The following is a 23,788-nucleotide window of genomic DNA, read 5'->3' as shown; positions in this document are numbered from 1 at the left end:
CCCTCTCTCTCAGGGAGATATCTGTACACTGACTGGTGTCTCTCAGTCCCTCTCTCTCAGGGAGATATCTGTACACTGACTGGTGTCTCAGTCCCCCTCTCTCTCAGGGAGATATCTGTACACTGACTGGTGTCTCTCAGTCCCTCTCTCTCAGGGTGATATCTGTACACTGACTGGTGTCTCTCAATCCCCCCTCTCTCAGGGTGATATCTGTACACTGACTGGTGTCTCTCAGTCCTCTCTCTCAGGGTGATATCTGTACACTGACTGGTGTCTCTCAGTCCCTCTCTCTCAGGGTGATATCTGTACACTGACTGGTGTCTCTCAGTCCCTCTCTCTCAGGGTGATATCTGTACACTGACTGGTGTCTCTCAGTCCCTCTCTCTCAGGGAGATATCTGTACACTGACTGGTGTCTCTCAGTCCCCTATCTCTCAGGGTGATATCTGTACACTGACTGGTGTCTCTCAGTCCCCTCTCTCTCAGGGAGATATCTGCACACTGACTGGTGTCTCTCAGTCCTCTCTCTCAGGGAGATATCTGTACACTGACTGGTGTCTCAGTCCCCTCTCTCTCAGGGAGATATCTGTACAGTGACTGGTGTCTCTCAGTCCCCTCTCTCTCAGGGAGATATCTGTACACTGACTGGTGTCTCTCAGTCCCCTATCTCTCAGCCACCTGTTCCGCCTTGTGGTCTTGTTCACGTTCCTGTAGTGATTGCAGTCGAGCCACTTCAATGGCTTTCTCCCGCTTTAAACGATTCTGCTCCTCCTCGAAATCAGCTTCCCTTTTCTAGGAAATACACGGAAATCATGGGTGAGATACAGGATGAATCTCCCTCCACACTGTCCAGTCAAACACTCCCAGGGTCAGGTACAGGGTTAGATACAGAGTAAAGCTCCCTCTACACTGTCCCATCAAACACTCCCAGGGTCAGGTACAGGGTTAGATACAGAGTAAAGCTCCCTCTACACTGTCCCGTCAAACACACCCAGGCAGGTACAGGGTTAGATACAGAGTAAAGCTCCCTCTACACTGTCCCATCAAACACTCCCAGGGCAGGGACAGAGTTAGATACAGAGTAAAGCTCCATCCACACTGTCCCGTCAAACACTCCCAGGGCAGGTACAGGGTGAGATACAGAGTAAAGCTCCCTCCACACTGTCCCATCAAACACTCCCAGGGTCAGGTACAGGGTTAGATACAGAGTAAAGCTCCCTCTACACTGTCCCATCAAACACTCCCAGGGTCAGGTACAGGGTTAGATACAGAGTAAAGCTCCCTCTACACTGTCCCGTCAAACACTCCCAGGGTCAGGTACAGGGTTAGATACAGAGTAAAGCTCCCTCTACACTGTCCCATCAAACACTCCCAGGGCAGGTACAGGGTTAGATACAGAGTAAAGCTCCCTCTACACTGTCCCGTCAAACACTCCCAGGGTCAGGTACAGGGTTAGATACAGAGTAAAGCTCCCTCTACACTGTCCCATCAAACACTCCCAGGGTCAGGTACAGGGTTAGATACAGAGTAAAGCTCCCTCTACACTGTCCCATCAAACACTCCCAGGGTCAGGTACAGGGTGAGATACAGAGTAAAGCTCCCTCTACACTGCCCCATCAAACACTCCCAGGGCAGGTACAGGGTTAGATACAGAGTAAAGCTCCCTCCACACTGTCCCATCAAACACTCCCAGGGTCAGGTACAGGTTTAGATACAGAGTAAAGCTCCCTCTACACCGTCCCATCAAACACTCCCAGGGCAGGTACAGGGTTAGATACAGAGTAAAGCTCCCTCTACACTGTCCCGTCAAACACTCCCAGGGTCAGGTACAGGGTTAGATACAGAGTAAAGCTCCATCCACACTGTCCCGTCAAACACTCCCAGGGTCAGGTACAGGTTTAGATACAGAGTAAAGCTCCCTCTACACTGTCCCATCAAACACTCCCAGGGTCAGGTACAGTGTTAGATACAGAGTAAAGCTCCCTCTACACTGTCCCATCAAACACTCCCAGGGTCAGGTACAGGGTTAGATACAGAGTAAAGCTCCCTCTACACTGTCCCATCAAACACTCCCAGGGTCAGGTACAGGGTTAGATACAGAGTAAAGCTCCCTCTACACTGTCCCGTCAAACACTCCCAGGGTCAGGTACAGGGTTAGATACAGAGTAAAGCTCCCTCTACACTGTCCCATCAAACACTCCCAGGGTCAGGTACAGGGTTAGATACAGAGTAAAGCTCCCTCCACACTGTCCCATCAAACACTCCCAGGGTCAGGTACAGGGTTAGATACAGAGTAAAGCTCCCTCTACACTGTCCCATCAAACACTCCCAGGGTCAGGTACAGGGTTAGATACAGAGTAAAGCTCCCTCTACACTGTCCCGTCAAACACTCCCAGGGTCAGGTACAGGGTTAGATACAGAGTAAAGCTCCCTCTACACTGTCCCATCAAACACTCCCAGGGCAGATACAGGGTTAGATACAGAGTAAAGCTCCCTCTACACTGTCCCATCAAACACTCCCAGGGTCAGGTACAGGGTTAGATACAGAGTAAAGTTCCCTCTACACTGTCCCGTCAAACACTCCCAGGGTCAGGTACAGGGTGAGATACAGAGTAAAGCTCCCTCTACACTGTCCCATCAAACACTCCCAGGGCAGATACAGGGTTAGATACAGAGTAAAGCTCCCTCTACACTGTCCCATCAAACACTCCCAGGGTCAGGTACAGGGTTAGATACAGAGTAAAGCTCCCTCTGCACTGTCCCATCAAACACTCCCAGGGCAGGTACAGGGTTAGATACAGAGTAAAGCTCCCTCTACACTGTCCCATCAAACACTCCCAGGGCAGGTACAGGGTTAGATACAGAGTAAAGCTCCCTGTACACTGTCCCATCAAACACTCCCAGGGCAGGTACAGGGTTAGATACAGAGTAAAGCTCCCTCTACACTATCCCATCAAACACTCCCAGGGCAGGTACAGGGTTAGATACAGAGTAAAGCTCCCTCTACACTGTCCCATCAAACACTCCCAGGGCAGGTAAAGGGTTAGATACAGAGTAAAGCTCCCTCTACACTGTCCCATCAAACACTCCCAGGGTCAGGTACAGGGTTAGATACAGAGTAAAGCTCCCTCCACACTGTCCCATCAAACACTCCCAGGGCAGGTACAGGGTTAGATACAGAGTAAAGCTCCCTGTACACTGTCCCATCAAACACTCCCAGGGCAGGTACAGGGTTAGATACAGAGTAAAGCTCCCTCTACACTGTCCCATCAAACACTCCCAGGGCAGGTACAGGGTTAGATACAGAGTAAAGCTCCCTCTACACTGTCCCATCAAACACTCCCAGGGCAGGTACAGGGTTAGATACAGAGTAAAGCTCCCTCTACACTGTCCCATCAAACACTCCCAGGGTCAGGTACAGGGTTAGATACAGAGTAAAGCTCCCTCCACACTGTCCCATCAAACACTCCCAGGGTCAGGTACAGGGTTAGATACAGAGTAAAGCTCCCTCTACACTGTCCCATCAAACACTCCCAGGGCAGGTACAGGGTGAGATACAGAGTAAAGCTCCCTCTACACTGTCCCATCAAACACTCCCAGGGCAGGTACAGGGTTAGATACAGAGTAAAGCTCCCTCTACACTGTCCCATCAAACACTCCCAGGGTCAGGTACAGGGTTAGATACAGAGTAAAGCTCCCTCTACACCGTCCCATCAAACACTCCCAGGGTCAGGTACAGGGTTAGATACAGAGTAAAGCTCCCTCTACACTGTCCCATCAAACACTCCCAGGGCAGGTACAGGGTTAGATACAGAGTAAAGCTCCCTGTACACTGTCCCATCAAACACTCCCAGGGCAGGTACAGGGTTAGATACAGAGTAAAGCTCCCTCTACACTGTCCCATCAAACACTCCCAGGGCAGGTACAGGGTTAGATACAGAGTAAAGCTCCCTCTACACTGTCCCATCAAACACTCCCAGGGCAGGTAAAGGGTTAGATACAGAGTAAAGCTCCCTCTACACTGTCCCATCAAACACTCCCAGGGTCAGGTACAGGGTTAGATACAGAGTAAAGCTCCCTCCACACTGTCCCATCAAACACTCCCAGGGCAGGTACAGGGTTAGATACAGAGTAAAGCTCCCTGTACACTGTCCCATCAAACACTCCCAGGGCAGGTACAGGGTTAGATACAGAGTAAAGCTCCCTCTACACTGTCCCATCAAACACTCCCAGGGCAGGTACAGGGTTAGATACAGAGTAAAGCTCCCTCTACACTGTCCCATCAAACACTCCCAGGGCAGGTACAGGGTTAGATACAGAGTAAAGCTCCCTCTACACTGTCCCATCAAACACTCCCAGGGTCAGGTACAGGGTTAGATACAGAGTAAAGCTCCCTCCACACTGTCCCATCAAACACTCCCAGGGTCAGGTACAGGGTTAGATACAGAGTAAAGCTCCCTCTACACTGTCCCATCAAACACTCCCAGGGCAGGTACAGGGTGAGATACAGAGTAAAGCTCCCTCTACACTGTCCCATCAAACACTCCCAGGGCAGGTACAGGGTTAGATACAGAGTAAAGCTCCCTCTACACTGTCCCATCAAACACTCCCAGGGTCAGGTACAGGGTTAGATACAGAGTAAAGCTCCCTCTACACCGTCCCATCAAACACTCCCAGGGTCAGGTACAGGGTTAGATACAGAGTAAAGCTCCCTCTACACTGTCCCATCAAACACTCCCAGGGCAGGTACAGGGTTAGATACAGAGTAAAGCTCCCTCTACACTGTCCCATCAAACACTCCCAGGGTCAGGTACAGGGTTAGATACAGAGTAAAGCTCCCTCTACACTGTCCCATCAAACACTCCCAGGGTCAGGTACAGAGTTTGATACAGAGTAAAGCTCCCTCTACACTGTCCCATCAAACACTCCCAGGGCAGGTACAGGGTTAGATACAGAGTAAAGCTCCCTCTACACTGTCCCATCAAACACTCCCAGGGCAGATACAGGGTTAGATACAGAGTAAAGCTCCCTCTACACTGTCCCATCAAACACTCCCAGGGTCAGGTACAGGGTTAGATACAGAGTAAAGCTCCCTCTACACTGTCCCATCAAACACTCCCAGGGCAGGTACAGGGTTAGATACAGAGTAAAGCTCCCTCGACACTGTCCCATCAAACACTCCCAGGGTCAGGTACAGGGTTAGATACAGAGTAAAGCTCCCTCTACACTGTCCCATCAAACACTCCCAGGGTCAGGTACAGGGTTAGATACAGAGTAAAGCTCCCTCTACACTGTCCCATCAAACACTCCCAGGGTCAGGTACAGGGTTAGATACAGAGTAAAGCTCCCTCTACACTGTCCCATCAAACACTCCCAGGGTCAGGTACAGGGTTAGATACAGAGTAAAGCTCCCTCTACACTGTCCCATCAAACACTCCCAGGGTCAGGTACAGGGTTAGATACAGAGTAAAGCTCCCTCTACACTGTCCCATCAAACACTCCCAGGGCAGATACAGGGTTAGATACAGAGTAAAGCTCCCTCTACACTGTCCCATCAAACACTCCCAGGGTCAGGTACAGGGTTAGATACAGAGTAAAGCTCCCTCTGCACTGTCCCATCAAACACTCCCAGGGCAGGTACAGGGTTAGATACAGAGTAAAGCTCCCTCTACACTGTCCCATCAAACACTCCCAGGGCAGGTACAGGGTTAGATACAGAGTAAAGCTCCCTGTACACTGTCCCATCAAACACTCCCAGGGCAGGTACAGGGTTAGATACAGAGTAAAGCTCCCTCTACACTGTCCCATCAAACACTCCCAGGGCAGGTACAGGGTTAGATACAGAGTAAAGCTCCCTCTACACTGTCCCATCAAACACTCCCAGGGCAGGTACAGGGTTAGATACAGAGTAAAGCTCCCTCTACACTGTCCCATCAAACACTCCCAGGGTCAGGTACAGGGTTAGATACAGAGTAAAGCTCCCTCCACACTGTCCCATCAAACACTCCCAGGGCAGGTACAGGGTTAGATACAGAGTAAAGCTCCCTGTACACTGTCCCATCAAACACTCCCAGGGCAGGTACAGGGTTAGATACAGAGTAAAGCTCCCTCTACACTGTCCCATCAAACACTCCCAGGGTCAGGTACAGGGTGAGATACAGAGTAAAGCTCCCTCTACACTGTCCCGTCAAACACTCCCAGGGTCAGGTACAGGGTTAGATACAGAGTAAAGCTCCCTCTACACTGTCCCATCAAACACTCCCAGGGCAGGTACAGGGTTAGATACAGAGTAAAGCTCCCTCTACACTGTCCCATCAAACATTCCCAGGGCAGGTACAGGGTTAGATACAGAGTAAAGCTCCCTCTACACTGTCCCATCAAACACTCCCAGGGTCAGGTACAGGGTTAGATACAGAGTAAAGCTCCTTCCACACTGTCCCATCAAACACTCCCAGGGTCAGGTACAGGGTTAGATACAGAGTAAAGCTCCCTCTACACTGTCCCATCAAACACTCCCAGGGCAGGTACAGGGTGAGATACAGAGTAAAGCTCCCTCTACACTGTCCCATCAAACACTCCCAGGGCAGGTACAGGGTTAGATACAGAGTAAAGCTCCCTCTACACTGTCCCATCAAACACTCCCAGGGCAGGTACAGGGTTACATACAGAGTAAAGCTCGCTCGACACTGTCCCATCAAACACTCCCAGGGTCAGGTACAGGGTTAGATACAGAGTAAAGCTCCCTCTACACTGTCCCATCAAACACTCCCAGGGTCAGGTACAGGGTTAGATACAGAGTAAAGCTCCCTCTACACTGTCCCATCAAACACTCCCAGGGTCAGGTACAGGGTTAGATACAGAGTAAAGCTCCCTCTACACTGTCCCATCAAACACTCCCAGGGTCAGTTACAGGGTTGGATACAGAGTAAAGCTCCCTCTACACTGTCCCGTCAAACACTCCCAGGGTCAGGTACAGGGTTAGATACAGAGTAAAGCTCCCTCTACACTGTCCCATCAAACACTCCCAGGGCAGATACAGGGTTAGATACAGAGTAAAGCTCCCTCTACACTGTCCCATCAAACACTCCCAGGGTCAGGTACAGGGTTAGATACAGAGTAAAGCTTCCTCTACACTGTCCCATCAAACACTCCCAGGGCAGGTACAGGGTTAGATACAGAGTAAAGCTCCCTCTACACTGTCCCATCAAACACTCCCAGGGCAGGTACAGGGTTAGATACAGAGTAAAGCTCCCTGTACACTGTCCCATCAAACACTCCCAGGGCAGGTACAGGGTTAGATACAGAGTAAAGCTCCCTCTACACTGTCCCATCAAACACTCCCAGGGCAGGTACAGGGTTAGATACAGAGTAAAGCTCCCTCTACACTGTCCCATCAAACACTCCCAGGGCAGGTACAGGGTTAGATACAGAGTAAAGCTCCCTCTACACTGTCCCATCAAACACTCCCAGGGTCAGGTACAGGGTTAGATACAGAGTAAAGCTCCCTCCACACTGTCCCATCAAACACTCCCAGGGCAGGTACAGGGTTAGATACAGAGTAAAGCTCCCTGTACACTGTCCCATCAAACACTCCCAGGGCAGGTACAGGGTTAGATACAGAGTAAAGCTCCCTCTACACTGTCCCATCAAACACTCCCAGGGCAGGTACAGGGTTAGATACAGAGTAAAGCTCCCTCTACACTGTCCCATCAAACACTCCCAGGGCAGGTACAGGGTTAGATACAGAGTAAAGCTCCCTCTACACTGTCCCATCAAACACTCCCAGGGTCAGGTACAGGGTTAGATACAGAGTAAAGCTCCCTCCACACTGTCCCATCAAACACTCCCAGGGTCAGGTACAGGGTTAGATACAGAGTAAAGCTCCCTCTACACTGTCCCATCAAACACTCCCAGGGCAGGTACAGGGTGAGATACAGAGTAAAGCTCCCTCTACACTGTCCCATCAAACACTCCCAGGGCAGGTACAGGGTTAGATACAGAGTAAAGCTCCCTCTACACTGTCCCATCAAACACTCCCAGGGCAGGTACAGGGTTAGATACAGAGTAAAGCTCCCTCTACACTGTCCCATCAAACACTCCCAGGTCAGGTACAGGGTTAGATACAGAGTAAAGCTCCCTCTACACTGTCCCATCAAACACTCCCAGGGCAGGTACAGGGTTAGATACAGAGTAAAGCTCCCTCTACACTGTCCCATCAAACACTCCCAGGGTCAGGTACAGGGTTAGATACAGAGTAAAGCTCCCTCTACACTGTCCCATCAAACACTCCCAGGGTCAGGTACAGGGTTAGATACAGAGTAAAGCTCCCTCTACACTGTCCCATCAAACACTCCCAGGGCAGGTCCAGGGTTAGATACAGAGTAAAGCTCCCTCTAAACTGTCCCATCAAACACTCCCAGGGCAGGTACAGGGTTAGATACAGAGTAAAGCTCCCTCCACACTGTCCCATCAAACACTCCCAGGGTCAGGTACAGGGTTAGTTACAGAGTAAAGCTCCCTCGACACTGTCCCATCAAACACTCCCAGGGCAGGTACAGGGTTAGATACAGAGTAAAGCTCCCTCTACACTGTCCCATCAAACACTCCCAGGGCAGGTACAGGGTTAAGATACAGAGTAAATCTCCCTCTGCAGTGTCCCATCAAACACTCCCAGGGTCAGGTACAGGGTTGGATACAGAGTAAAGCTCCCTCTACACTGTCCCATCAAACACTCCCAGGGTCAGGTACAGGGTTAGATACAGAGTAAAGCTCCCTTTACACTGTCCCATCAAACACTCCCAGGGCAGGTACAGGGTTAGATACAGAGTAAAGCTCCCTCTACACTGTCCCGTCAAACACTCCCAGGGCAGGTACAGGGTTAGATACAGAGTAAAGCTCCCTCTACACTGTCCCTTCAAACACTCCCAGGGCAGGTACAGGGTTAGATACAGAGTAATGCTCCCTCGACACTGTCCCATCAAACACTCCCAGGGCAGGTACAGGGTTAGATACAGAGTGAAGCTCCCTCGACACTGTCCCTTCAAACACTCCCAGGGCAGGTACAGGGTTAGATACAGAGTAAAGCTCCCTCTACACTGTCCCGTCAAACACTCCCAGGGCAGGTACAGGGTGAGATACAGAGTAAAGCTCCCTCGACACTGTCCCATCAAACACTCCCAGGGCAGGTACAGGGTTAGATACAGAGTAAAGCTCCCTCTACACTGCCCATCAAACACTCCCAGGGCAGGTACAGGGTTAGATACAGAGTAAAGCTCCCTCTACACTGTCCCATCAAACACTCCCAGGGCAGGTACAGGGTTAGATACAGAGTAAAGCTCCCTCTACACTGCCCATCAAACACTCCCGGGGCAGGTACAGGGTTAGATACAGAGTGAAGCTCCCTCGACACTGTCCCATCAAACACTCCCAGGGCAGGTACAGGGTTAGATACAGAGTAAAGCTCCCTCTACACTGTCCCGTCAAACACTCCCAGGGCAGGTACAGGGTGAGATACAGAGTAAAGCTCCCTCTACACTGTCCCATCAAACACTCCCAGGGCAGGTACAGGGTTAGATACAGAGTAAAGCTCCCTCTACACTGTCCCATCAAACACTCCCAGGGCAGGGACAGGGTTAGATACAGAGTAAAGCTCCCTCTGCACTGTCCCATCAAACACTCCCAGGGTCAGGTACAGGGTTAGATACAGAGTAAAGCTCCCTCTACACTGTCCCATCAAACACTCCCAGGGCAGGTACAGGCTTAGATACAGAGTAAAGCTCCCTCTACACTGTCCCATCAAACACTCCCAGGATCAGGTACAGGGTTAGATACAGAGTAAAGCTCCCTCTACACGGTCCCGTCAAACACTCCCAGGGCAGGTACAGGGTTAGATACAGAGTAAAGCTCCCTCTGCACTGTCCCATCAAACACTCCCAGGGTCAGGTACAGGGTTAGATACAGAGTAAAGCTCCCTCTACACGGTCCCATCAAACACTCCCAGGGCAGGTACAGGGTTAGATACAGAGTAAAGCTCCCTCTGCACTGTCCCATCAAACACTCCCAGGGTCAGGTACAGGGTTAGATACAGAGTAAAGCTCCCTCTACACTGTCCCATCAAACACTCCCAGGGGCTGGTACAGGGTTAGACACAGAGTAAAGCTCCCTCCACACTGTCCCATCAAACACTCCCAGGGTCAGGTACAGGGTTAGATACAGAGTAAAGCTCCCTCTACACAGTCCCATCAAACACTCCCGGGGTCAGGTACAGGGTTAGATACAGAGTAAAGCTCCCTCTACACTGTCCCATCAAACACTCCCAGGGTCAGGTACAGGGTTAGATACAGAGTAAAGCTCCCTCTACACTGTCCAATCAAACACTCCCAGGGTCAGGCACAGGGTTAGATACAGAGTAAAGCTCCCTCTACACTGTCCCATCAAACACTCCCGGGGCAGGTACAGGGTTAGATACAGAGTAAAGCTCCCTCTGCACAGTCCCGTCAAACACTCCCAGGGTCAGGTACAGGGTTAGATACAGAGTAAAGCTCCCTCTACACTGTTGCATCAAACACTCCCAGGGTCAGGTACAGGGTTAGATACAGAGTAAAGCTCCCTCTACACTGTCCCATCAAACACTCCCGGGGCAGGTACAGGGTTAGATACAGAGTAAAGCTCCCTCTGCACAGTCCCGTCAAACACTCCCAGGGTCAGGAACAGGGTTAGATACAGAGTAAAGCTCCCTCTACACTGTCCCATCAAACACTCCCAGGGTCAGGTACAGGGTTAGATACAGAGTAAAGCTCCCTCTACACTGTCCCATCAAACACTCCCAGGGTCAGGTACAGGGTTAGATACAGAGTAAAGCTCCCTCTACACTATCCCATCAAACACTCCCAGGGTCAGGTACAGGGTTAGATACAGAGTAAAGCTCCCTCCACACTGTCCCATCAAACACTCCCAGGACAGGTACAGGGTTAGATACAGAGTAAAGCTCCCTCTGCACTGTCCCATCAAACACTCCCAGGGCAGGTGCAGGGTTCGATACAGAGTAAAGCTCCCTCCACACTGTCCCATCAAACACTCCCAGGGCAGGTACAGGGTTAGATACAGAGTAAAGCTCCCTCTGCACTGTCCCATCAAACACTCCCAGGGTCAGGTACAGGGTTAGATACAGAGTAAAGCTCCCTCTACACTGTCCCATCAAACACTCCCAGGGCAGGTACAGGGTTCGATACAGATTAAAGCTCCCTCTGCACTGTCCCATCAAACACTCCCAGGGCAGGTACAGGGTTCGATACAGAGTAAAGCTCCCTCTGCACTGTCCCATCAAACACTCCCAGGGCAGGTACAGGGTTCGATACAGAGTAAAGCTCCCTCTGCACTGTCCCATCAAACACTCCCAGGGCAGGTGCAGGGTTAGATACAGAGTAAAGCTCCCTCTACACTGTCCCGTCAAACACTCCCAGGGCAGGTACAGGGTGAGATACAGAGTAAAGCTCCCTCTACACTGTCCCATCAAACACTCCCAGGGCAGGTACAGGGTTAGATACAGAGTAAAGCTCCCTCTACACTGTCCCATCAAACACTCCCAGGGCAGGGACAGGGTTAGATACAGAGTAAAGCTCCCTCTGCACTGTCCCATCAAACACTCCCAGGGTCAGGTACAGGGTTAGATACAGAGTAAAGCTCCCTCTACACTGTCCCATCAAACACTCCCAGGGCAGGTACAGGGTTAGATACAGAGTAAAGCTCCCTCTACACTGTCCCATCAAACACTCCCAGGATCAGGTACAGGGTTAGATACAGAGTAAAGCTCCCTCTACACGGTCCCGTCAAACACTCCCAGGGCAGGTACAGGGTTAGATACAGAGTAAAGCTCCCTCTGCACTGTCCCATCAAACACTCCCAGGGTCAGGTACAGGGTTAGATACAGAGTAAAGCTCCCTCTACACGGTCCCATCAAACACTCCCAGGGCAGGTACAGGGTTAGATACAGAGTAAAGCTCCCTCTGCACTGTCCCATCAAACACTCCCAGGGTCAGGTACAGGGTTAGATACAGAGTAAAGCTCCCTCTACACTGTCCCATCAAACACTCCCAGGGGCTGGTACAGGGTTAGACACAGAGTAAAGCTCCCTCCACACTGTCCCATCAAACACTCCCAGGGTCAGGTACAGGGTTAGATACAGAGTAAAGCTCCCTCTGCACAGTCCCATCAAACACTCCCGGGGTCAGGTACAGGGTTAGATACAGAGTAAAGCTCCCTCTACACTGTCCCATCAAACACTCCCAGGGTCAGGTACAGGGTTAGATACAGAGTAAAGCTCCCTCTACACTGTCCAATCAAACACTCCCAGGGTCAGGCACAGGGTTAGATACAGAGTAAAGCTCCCTCTACACTGTCCCATCAAACACTCCTGGGGCAGGTACAGGGTTAGATACAGAGTAAAGCTCCCTCTGCACAGTCCCGTCAAACACTCCCAGGGTCAGGTACAGGGTTAGATACAGAGTAAAGCTCCCTCTACACTGTTGCATCAAACACTCCCAGGGTCAGGTACAGGGTTAGATACAGAGTAAAGCTCCCTCTACACTGTCCCATCAAACACTCCCGGGGCAGGTACAGGGTTAGATACAGAGTAAAGCTCCCTCTGCACAGTCCCGTCAAACACTCCCAGGGTCAGGAACAGGGTTAGATACAGAGTAAAGCTCCCTCTACACTGTCCCATCAAACACTCCCAGGGTCAGGTACAGGGTTAGATACAGAGTAAAGCTCCCTCTACACTGTCCCATCAAACACTCCCAGGGTCAGGTACAGGGTTAGATACAGAGTAAAGCTCCCTCTACACTATCCCATCAAACACTCCCAGGGTCAGGTACAGGGTTAGATACAGAGTAAAGCTCCCTCCACACTGTCCCATCAAACACTCCCAGGACAGGTACAGGGTTAGATACAGAGTAAAGCTCCCTCTGCACTGTCCCATCAAACACTCCCAGGGCAGGTGCAGGGTTCGATACAGAGTAAAGCTCCCTCCACACTGTCCCATCAAACACTCCCAGGGCAGGTACAGGGTTAGATACAGAGTAAAGCTCCCTCTGCACTGTCCCATCAAACACTCCCAGGGTCAGGTACAGGGTTAGATACAGAGTAAAGCTCCCTCTACACTGTCCCATCAAACACTCCCAGGGCAGGTACAGGGTTCGATACAGATTAAAGCTCCCTCTGCACTGTCCCATCAAACACTCCCAGGGCAGGTACAGGGTTCGATACAGAGTAAAGCTCCCTCTGCACTGTCCCATCAAACACTCCCAGGGCAGGTACAGGGTGAGATACAGAGTAAAGCTCCCTCCACACTGTCCCATCAAACACTCCCAGGGCAGGTACAGGGTTAGATACAGAGTAAAGCTCCCTCTGCACTGTCCCATCAAACACTCCCAGGGACAGGTACAGGGTTAGATACAGAGTAAAGCTCCCTCTGCACTGTCCCATCAAACACTCCCAGGGTCAGGTACAGGGTTAGATCCAGAGTAAAGCTCCCTCTACACTGTCCCATCAAACACTCCCAGGGTCAGGTGCAGAGTTTGATACAGAGTAAAGCTCCCTCTACACTGTCCCATCAAACACTCCCAGGGCAGGTACAGGGTTAGATACAGAGTAAAGCTCCCTCTACACTGTCCCATCAAACACTCCCAGGGCAGATACAGGGTTAGATACAGAGTAAAGCTCCCTCTACACTGTCCCATCAAACACTCCCAGGGTCAGGTACAGGGTTAGATACAGAGTAAAGCTCCCTCTACACTGTCCCATCAAACACTCCCAGGGCAGGTACAGGGTTAGATACAGAGTAAAGCTCCCTCGACACTGTCCCATCAAACACTCCCAGGGTCAGGTACAGGGTTAGATACAGAGTAAAGCTCCCTCTACACTGTCCCATCAAACACTCCCAGGGTCAGGTACAGGGTTAGATACAGAGTAAAGCTCCCTCTACACTGTCCCATCAAACACTCCCAGGGTCAGGTACAGGGTTAGATACAGAGTAAAGCTCCCTCTACACTGTCCCATCAAACACTCCCAGGGTCAGGTACAGGGTTAGATACAGAGTAAAGCTCCCTCTACACTGTCCCGTCAAACACTCCCAGGGTCAGGTACAGGGTTAGATACAGAGTAAAGCTCCCTCTACACTGTCCCATCAAACACTCCCAGGGCAGATACAGGGTTAGATGCAGAGTAAAGCTCCCTCTACACTGTCCCATCAAACACTCCCAGGGCAGGTACAGGGTTAGATACAGAGTAAAGCTCCCTCTACACTGTCCCATCAAACACTCCCAGGGCAGGTACAGGGTTAGATACAGAGTAAAGCTCCCTGTACACTGTCCCATCAAACACTCCCAGGGCAGGTACAGGGTTAGATACAGAGTAAAGCTCCCTCTACACTGTCCCATCAAACACTCCCAGGGCAGGTACAGGGTTAGATACAGAGTAAAGCTCCCTCTACACTGTCCCATCAAACACTCCCAGGGCAGGTACAGGGTTAGATACAGAGTAAAGCTCCCTCTACACTGTCCCATCAAACACTCCCAGGGTCAGGTACAGGGTTAGATACAGAGTAAAGCTCCCTCCACACTGTCCCATCAAACACTCCCAGGGCAGGTACAGGGTTAGATACAGAGTAAAGCTCCCTGTACACTGTCCCATCAAACACTCCCAGGGCAGGTACAGGGTTAGATACAGAGTAAAGCTCCCTCTACACTGTCCCATCAAACACTCCCAGGGCAGGTACAGGGTTAGATACAGAGTAAAGCTCCCTCTACACTGTCCCATCAAACACTCCCAGGGCAGGTACAGGGTTAGATACAGAGTAAAGCTCCCTCTACACTGTCCCATCAAACACTCCCAGGGGCAGGTACAGGGTTAGATACAGAGTAAAGCTCCCTCTACACTGTCCCATCAAACACTCCCAGGGCAGGTACAGGGTTAGATACAGCGTAAAGCTCCCTCTACACTGTCCCGTCAAACACTCCCAGGGCAGGTACAGGGTTAGATACAGAGTAAAGCTCCCTCTACACTGTCCCATCAAACACTCCCAGGGTCAGGTACAGGGTGAGATACAGAGTAAAGCTCCCTCCACACTGTCCCATCAAACACTCCCAGGGTCAGGTACAGGGTTAGATACAGAGTAAAGCTCCCTCTACACTGTCCCATCAAACACTCCCAGGGCAGGTACAGGGTGAGATACAGAGTAAAGCTCCCTCTACACTGTCCCATCAAACACTCCCAGGGCAGGTACAGGGTTAGATACAGAGTAAAGCTCCCTCTGCACTGTCCCATCAAACACTCCCAGGGTCAGGTACAGGGTTAGATACAGAGTAAAGCTCCCTCTACACTGTCCCATCAAACACTCCCAGGGGCTGGTACAGGGTTAGACACAGAGTAAAGCTCCCTCCACACTGTCCCATCAAACACTCCCAGGGTCAGGTACAGGGTTAGATACAGAGTAAAGCTCCCTCTGCACAGTCCCATCAAACACTCCCGGGGTCAGGTACAGGGTTAGATACAGAGTAAAGCTCCCTCTACACTGTCCCATCAAACACTCCCAGGGTCAGGTACAGGGTTAGATACAGAGTAAAGCTCCCTCTACACTGTCCAATCAAACACTCCCAGGGTCAGGCACAGGGTTAGATACAGAGTAAAGCTCCCTCTACACTGTCCCATCAAACACTCCTGGGGCAGGTACAGGGTTAGATACAGAGTAAAGCTCCCTCTGCACAGTCCCGTCAAACACTCCCAGGGTCAGGTACAGGGTTAGATACAGAGTAAAGCTCCCTCTACACTGTTGCATCAAACACTCCCAGGGTCAGGTACAGGGTTAGATACAGAGTAAAGCTCCCTCTACACTGTCCCATCAAACACTCCCGGGGCAGGTACAGGGTTAGATACAGAGTAAAGCTCCCTCTGCACAGTCCCGTCAAACACTCCCAGGGTCAGGAACAGGGTGAGATACAGAGTAAAGCTCCCTCTACACTGTCCCATCAAACACTCCCAGGGTCAGGTACAGGGTTAGATACAGAGTAAAGCTCCCTCTACACTGTCCCATCAAACACTCCCAGGGTCAGGTACAGGGTTAGATACAGAGTAAAGCTCCCTCTACACTATCCCATCAAACACTCCCAGGGTCAGGTACAGGGTTAGATACAGAGTAAAGCTCCCTCCACACTGTCCCATCAAACACTCCCAGGACAGGTACAGGGTTAGATACAGAGTAAAGCTCCCTCTGCACTGTCCCATCAAACACTCCCAGGGCAGGTGCAGGGTTCGATACAGAGTAAAGCTCCCTCCACACTGTCCCATCAAACACTCCCAGGGCAGGTACAGGGTTAGATACAGAGTAAAGCTCCCTCTGCACTGTCCCATCAAACACTCCCAGGGTCAGGTACAGGGTTAGATACAGAGTAAAGCTCCCTCTACACTGTCCCATCAAACACTCCCAGGGCAGGTACAGGGTTCGATACAGATTAAAGCTCCCTCTGCACTGTCCCATCAAACACTCCCAGGGCAGGTACAGGGTTCGATACAGAGTAAAGCTCCCTCTGCACTGTCCCATCAAACACTCCCAGGGCAGGTACAGGGTGAGATACAGAGTAAAGCTCCCTCCACACTGTCCCATCAAACACTCCCAGGGCAGGTACAGGGTTAGATACAGAGTAAAGCTCCCTCTGCACTGTCCCATCAAACACTCCCAGGGACAGGTACAGGGTTAGATACAGAGTAAAGCTCCCTCTGCACTGTCCCATCAAACACTCCCAGGGTCAGGTACAGGGTTAGATCCAGAGTAAAGCTCCCTCTACACTGTCCCATCAAACACTCCCAGGGTCAGGTGCAGAGTTTGATACAGAGTAAAGCTCCCTCTACACTGTCCCATCAAACACTCCCAGGGCAGGTACAGGGTTAGATACAGAGTAAAGCTCCCTCTACACTGTCCCATCAAACACTCCCAGGGCAGATACAGGGTTAGATACAGAGTAAAGCTCCCTCGACACTGTCCCATCAAACACTCCCAGGGTCAGGTACAGGGTTAGATACAGAGTAAAGCTCCCTCTACACTGTCCCATCAAACACTCCCAGGGCAGGTACAGGGTTAGATACAGAGTAAAGCTCCCTCGACACTGTCCCATCAAACACTCCCAGGGTCAGGTACAGGGTTAGATACAGAGTAAAGCTCCCTCTACACTGTCCCATCAAACACTCCCAGGGTCAGGTACAGGGTTAGATACAGAGTAAAGCTCCCTCTACACTGTCCCATCAAACACTCCCAGGGTCAGGTACAGGGTTAGATACAGAGTAAAGCTCCCTCTACACTGTCCCATCAAACACTCCCAGGGTCAGGTACAGGGTTAGATACAGAGTAAAGCTCCCTCTACACTGTCCCGTCAAACACTCCCAGGGTCAGGTACAGGGTTAGATACAGAGTAAAGCTCCCTCTACACTGTCCCATCAAACACTCCCAGGGCAGATACAGGGTTAGATGCAGAGTAAAGCTCCCTCTACACTGTCCCATCAAACACTCCCAGGGCAGGTACAGGGTTAGATACAGAGTAAAGCTCCCTCTACACTGTCCCATCAAACACTCCCAGGGCAGGTACAGGGTTAGATACAGAGTAAAGCTCCCTGTACACTGTCCCATCAAACACTCCCAGGGCAGGTACAGGGTTAGATACAGAGTAAAGCTCCCTCTACACTGTCCCATCAAACACTCCCAGGGCAGGTACAGGGTTAGATACAGAGTAAAGCTCCCTCTACACTGTCCCATCAAACACTCCCAGGGCAGGTACAGGGTTAGATACAGAGTAAAGCTCCCTCTACACTGTCCCATCAAACACTCCCAGGGTCAGGTACAGGGTTAGATACAGAGTAAAGCTCCCTCCACACTGTCCCATCAAACACTCCCAGGGCAGGTACAGGGTTAGATACAGAGTAAAGCTCCCTGTACACTGTCCCATCAAACACTCCCAGGGCAGGTACAGGGTTAGATACAGAGTAAAGCTCCCTCTACACTGTCCCATCAAACACTCCCAGGGCAGGTACAGGGTTAGATACAGAGTAAAGCTCCCTCTACACTGTCCCATCAAACACTCCCAGGGCAGGTACAGGGTTAGATACAGAGTAAAGCTCCCTCTACACTGTCCCATCAAACACTCCCAGGGTCAGGTACAGGGTGAGATACAGAGTAAAGCTCCCTCCACACTGTCCCATCAAACACTCCCAGGGTCAGGTACAGGGTTAGATACAGAGTAAAGCTCCCTCTACACTGTCCCATCAAACACTCCCAGGGCAGGTACAGGGTGAGATACAGAGTAAAGCTCCCTCTACACTGTCCCATCAAACACTCCCAGGGCAGGTACAGGGTTAGATACAGAGTAAAGCTCCCTCGACACTGTCCCATCAAACACTCCCAGGGTCAGGTACAGGGTTAGATACAGAGTAAAGCTCCCTCTACACTGTCCCATCAAACACTCCCAGGGTCAGGTACAGGGTTAGATACAGAGTAAAGCTCCCTCTACACTGTCCCATCAAACACTCCCAGGGTCAGGTACAGGGTTAGATACAGAGTAAAGCTCCCTCTACACTGTCCCATCAAACACTCCCAGGGTCAGGTACAGGGTTAGATACAGAGTAAAGCTCCCTCTACACTGTCCCGTAAAACACTCCCAGGGTCAGGTACAGGGTTAGATACAGAGTAAAGCTCCCTCTACACTGTCCCATCAAACACTCCCAGGGCAGATACAGGGTTAGATACAGAGTAAAGCTCCCTCTACACTGTCCCATCAAACACTCCCAGGGTCAGGTACAGGGTTAGATACAGAGTAAAGCTCCCTCTGCACTGTCCCATCAAACACTCCCAGGGCAGGTACAGGGTTAGATACAGAGTAAAGCTCCCTCTACACTGTCCCATCAAACACTCCCAGGGCAGGTACAGGGTTAGATACAGAGTAAAGCTCCCTGTACACTGTCCCATCAAACACTCCCAGGGCAGGTACAGGGTTAGATACAGAGTAAAGCTCCCTCTACACTGTCCCATCAAACACTCCCAGGGCAGGTACAGGGTTAGATACAGAGTAAAGCTCCCTCTACACTGTCCCATCAAACACTCCCAGGGCAGGTACAGGGTTAGATACAGAGTAAAGCTCCCTCTACACTGTCCCATCAAACACTCCCAGGGTCAGGTACAGGGTTAGATACAGAGTAAAGCTCCCTCCACACTGTCCCATCAAACACTCCCAGGGCAGGTACAGGGTTAGATACAGAGTAAAGCTCCCTGTACACTGTCCCATCAAACACTCCCAGGGCAGGTACAGGGTGAGATACAGAGTAAAGCTCCCTCTACACTGTCCCATCAAACACTCCCAGGGCAGGTACAGGGTTAGATACAGAGTAAAGCTCCCTCTACACTGTCCCATCAAACACTCCCAGGGCAGGTACAGGGTTAGATACAGAGTAAAGCTCCCTCTACACTGTCCCATCAAACACTCCCAGGGTCAGGTACAGGGTTAGATACAGAGTAAAGCTCCCTCCACACTGTCCCATCAAACACTCCCAGGGTCAGGTACAGGGTTAGATACAGAGTAAAGCTCCCTCTACACTGTCCCATCAAACACTCCCAGGGCAGGTACAGGGTGAGATACAGAGTAAAGCTCCCTCTACACTGTCCCATCAAACACTCCCAGGGCAGGTACAGGGTTAGATACAGAGTAAAGCTCCCTCTACACTGTCCCATCAAACACTCCCAGGGCAGGTACAGGGTTAGATACAGAGTAAAGCTCCCTCTACACTGTCCCATCAAACACTCCCAGGGCAGGTACAGGGTTAGATACAGAGTAAAGCTCCCTCTACACTGTCCCATCAAACACTCCCAGGGCAGGTACAGGGTTAGATACAGAGTAAAGCTCCCTCTACACTGTCCCATCAAACACTCCCAGGGTCAGGTACAGGGTTAGATACAGAGTAAAGCTCCCTCTACACTGTCCCATCAAACACTCCCAGGGTCAGGTACAGGGTTAGATACAGAATAAAGCTCCCTCTACACTGTCCCATCAAACACTCCCAGGGCAGGTCCAGGGTTAGATACAGAGTAAAGCTCCCTCTACACTGTCCCATCAAACACTCCCAGGGCAGGTGCAGGGTTAGATACAGAGTAAAGCTCCCTCCACACTGTCCCATCAAACACTCCCAGGGTCAGGTACAGGGTTAGATACAGAGTAAAGCTCCCTCGACACTGTCCCATCAAACACTCCCAGGGCAGGTACAGGGTTAGATACAGAGTAAAGCTCCCTCTACACTGTCCCATCAAACACTCCCAGGGCAGGTACAGGGTTAAGATACAGAGTAAATCTCCCTCTGCAGTGTCCCATCAAACACTCCCAGGGTCAGGTACAGGGTTGGATACAGAGTAAAGCTCCCTCTACACTGTCCCATCAAACACTCCCAGGGTCAGGTACAGGGTTAGATACAGAGTAAAGCTCCCTTTACACTGTCCCATCAAACACTCCCAGGGCAGGTACAGGGTTAGATACAGAGTAAAGCTCCCTCTACACTGTCCCGTCAAACACTCCCAGGGCAGGTACAGGGTTAGATACAGAGTAAAGCTCCCTCTACACTGTCCCTTCAAACACTCCCAGGGCAGGTACAGGGTTAGATACAGAGTAAAGCTCCCTCTACACTGTCCCATCAAACACTCCCAGGGTCAGGTACAGGGTTAGACACAGAGTGAAGCTCCCTCGACACTGTCCCTTCAAACACTCCCAGGGCAGGTACAGGGTTAGATACAGAGTAAAGCTCCCTCTGCACTGTCCCGTCAAACACTCCCAGGGCAGGTACAGGGTGAGATACAGAGTAATGCTCCATCCACACTGTCCCATCAAACACTCCAAGGGCAGGTACAGGGTTTGGTACAGAGTAAAGCTCCCTCTACACTGTCCCATCAAACACTCCCAGGGCAGGTACAGGGTTAGATAAAGAGTAAAGCTCCTTCGACACTGTCCCATCAAACACTCCCAGGGACAGGTACAGGGTTAGATACAGAGTAAAGCTCCCTCTACACTGTCCCATCAAACACTCCCAGGGCAGGTACAGGGTTAGATACAGAGTAAAGCTCCCTCTACACTGCCCATCAAACACTCCCAGGGCAGGTACAGGGTTAGATACAGAGTGAAGCTCCCTCGACACTGTCCCATCAAACACTCCCAGGGCAGGTACAGGGTTAGATACAGAGTAAAGCTCCCTCTACACTGTCCCGTCAAACACTCCCAGGGCAGGTACAGGGTGAGATACAGAGTAAAGCTCCCTCTACACTGTCCCATCAAACACTCCCAGGGCAGGTACAGGGTTAGATACAGAGTAAAGCTCCCTCTACACTGTCCCATCAAACACTCCCAGGGCAGGGACAGGGTTAGATACAGAGTAAAGCTCCCTCTGCACTGTCCCATCAAACACTCCCAGGGTCAGGTACAGGGTTAGATACAGAGTAAAGCTCCCTCTACATTGTCCCATCAAACACTCCAAGGGCAGGTACAGGGTTAGATACAGAGTAAAGCTCCCTCTACACTGTCCCATCAAACACTCCCAGGATCAGGTACAGGGTTAGATACAGAGTAAAGCTCCCTCTACACGGTCCCGTCAAACACTCCCAGGGCAGGTACAGGGTTAGATACAGAGTAAAGCTCCCTCTGCACTGTCCCATCAAACACTCCCAGGGTCAGGTACAGGGTTAGATACAGAGTAAAGCTCCCTCTACACGGTCCCATCAAACACTCCCAGGGCAGGTACAGGGTGAGATACAGAGTAAAGCTCCCTCTGCACTGTCCCATCAAACACTCCCAGGGTCAGGTACAGGGTTAGATACAGAGTAAAGCTCCCTCTACACTGTCCCATCAAACTCCCAGGGGCAGGTACAGGGTTAGACACAGAGTAAAGCTCCCTCCACACTGTCCCATCAAACACTCCCAGGGTCAGGTACAGGGTTAGATACAGAGTAAAGCTCCCTCTACACAGTCCCATCAAACACTCCCGGGGTCAGGTACAGGGTTAGATACAGAGTAAAGCTCCCTCTACACTGTCCCATCAAACACTCCCAGGGTCAGGTACAGGGTTAGATACAGAGTAAAGCTCCCTCTACACTGTCCAATCAAACACTCCCAGGGTCAGGCACAGGGTTAGATACAGAGTGAAGCTCCCTCTACACTGTCCCATCAAACACTCCCGGGGCAGGTACAGGGTTAGATACAGAGTAAAGCTCCCTCTGCACAGTCCCGTCAAACACTCCCAGGGTCAGGTACAGGGTTAGATACAGAGTAAAGCTCCCTCTACACTGTCCATCAAACACTCCCAGGGTCAGGTACAGGGTTAGATACAGAGTAAAGCTCCTCTACACTGTCCCATCAAACACTCCCGGGCAGGTACAGGGTTAGATACAGAGTAAAGCTCCCTCTGCACAGTCCCGTCAAACACTCCCAGGGTCAGGAACAGGGTTAGATACAGAGTAAAGCTCCCTCTACACTGTCCCATCAAACACTCCCAGGGTCAGGTACAGGGTTAGATGCAGAGTAAAGCTCCCTCTACACTGTCCCATCAAACACTCCCAGGGTCAGGTACAGGGTTAGATACAGAGTAAAGCTCCCTCTACACTATCCCATCAAACACTCCCAGGGTCAGGTACAGGGTTAGATACAGAGTAAAAGCTCCCTCTACACTGTCCCATCAAACACTCCCAGGACAGGTACAGGGTTAGATACAGAGTAAAGCTCCCTCTGCACTGTCCATCAAACACTCCAGGCAGGTGCAGGGTTCGATACAGAGTAAAGCTCCCTCTGCACTGTCCCATCAAACACTCCCAGGGTCAGGTACAGGGTTAGATACAGAGTAAAGCTCCCTCTACACTGTCCCATCAAACACTCCCAGGGCAGGTACAGGGTTCGATACAGATTAAAGCTCCCTCTGCACTGTCCCATCAAACACTCCCAGGGCAGGTACAGGGTTCGATACAGAGTAAAGCTCCTCTGCACTGTCCCATCAAACACTCCCAGGGCAGGTACAGGGTGAGATACAGAGTAAAGCTCCCTCCACACTGTCCCATCAAACACTCCAGGGCAGGTACAGGGTTAGATACAGAGTAAAGCACCCTCTGCACTGTCCCATCAAACACTCCCAGGGACAGGTACAGGGTTAGATACAGAGTAAAGCTCCCTCTGCACTGTCCCATCAAACACTCCCAGGGCAGGTACAGGGTTAGATACAGAGTAAAGCTCCCTCTACACTGTCCTGTCAAACACTCCCAGGGTCAGGTACAGGGTTAGATACAGAGTAAAGCTCCCTCTACACTGTCCTGTCAAACACTCCCAGTCCCTCCCCTTCCCCCTTTCTCTCCCTCTCTCCCCCTGTCACTACCCATGTGTCCCCGGCCCTCTCTCTCCCCGTCCCTCCCCCTCTCTTTCCCCCCCTCCCTCTCTCCTCCTCCCTTACCATTTTTGCAGCCTGGAACTCGAGTATTCTCTGGTCGGCCTGCAAGTCCTGCTCCTTCATGCGTTGCTGTCTCCGCTGCACCTGGTCGTTGGACTCTTTGATCTCCTGATGCCTCTTCATCTGCCGCAGCCTCCGGTCCTGGAGATTCTGTCAGGGGAGCACGGAGAGCGGGTGAGGCGGGGGCCGAGAGTCTGAATCTCAGAGGGCGGGGACACCCGTGAACAGGTCTGGGGCAAGGCTGGAGGGACCCGTGGATTTCAGCCTGGGAAGGAGGGTGGGGGGAA

At 51.3% G+C, this 23,788-nt stretch overlaps 1 protein-coding gene across 1 annotated transcript; it reads right to left on the bottom strand.

The window, feature by feature from the left end:
- Positions 1–662: 662 nt before the first annotated feature.
- Positions 663–23,651, bottom strand: LOC137308325 (cilia- and flagella-associated protein 45-like; the record flags this gene model as incomplete). The annotated part of the gene is made up of 2 exons (XM_067977117.1): positions 663–791; positions 23,505–23,651. Coding segments are annotated over 2 exons (276 nt in total), but the record flags the coding sequence as incomplete, so codon positions are not given.
- Between the last annotated feature and the right edge of the window lie 137 nt (positions 23,652–23,788).

Source organism: Heptranchias perlo, unplaced genomic scaffold (assembly GCF_035084215.1).
Source record: "Heptranchias perlo isolate sHepPer1 unplaced genomic scaffold, sHepPer1.hap1 HAP1_SCAFFOLD_1289, whole genome shotgun sequence".
Lineage (NCBI taxonomy): Eukaryota > Metazoa > Chordata > Chondrichthyes > Hexanchiformes > Hexanchidae > Heptranchias > Heptranchias perlo.
This window is presented reverse-complemented; position numbering and strand designations above follow the sequence as displayed.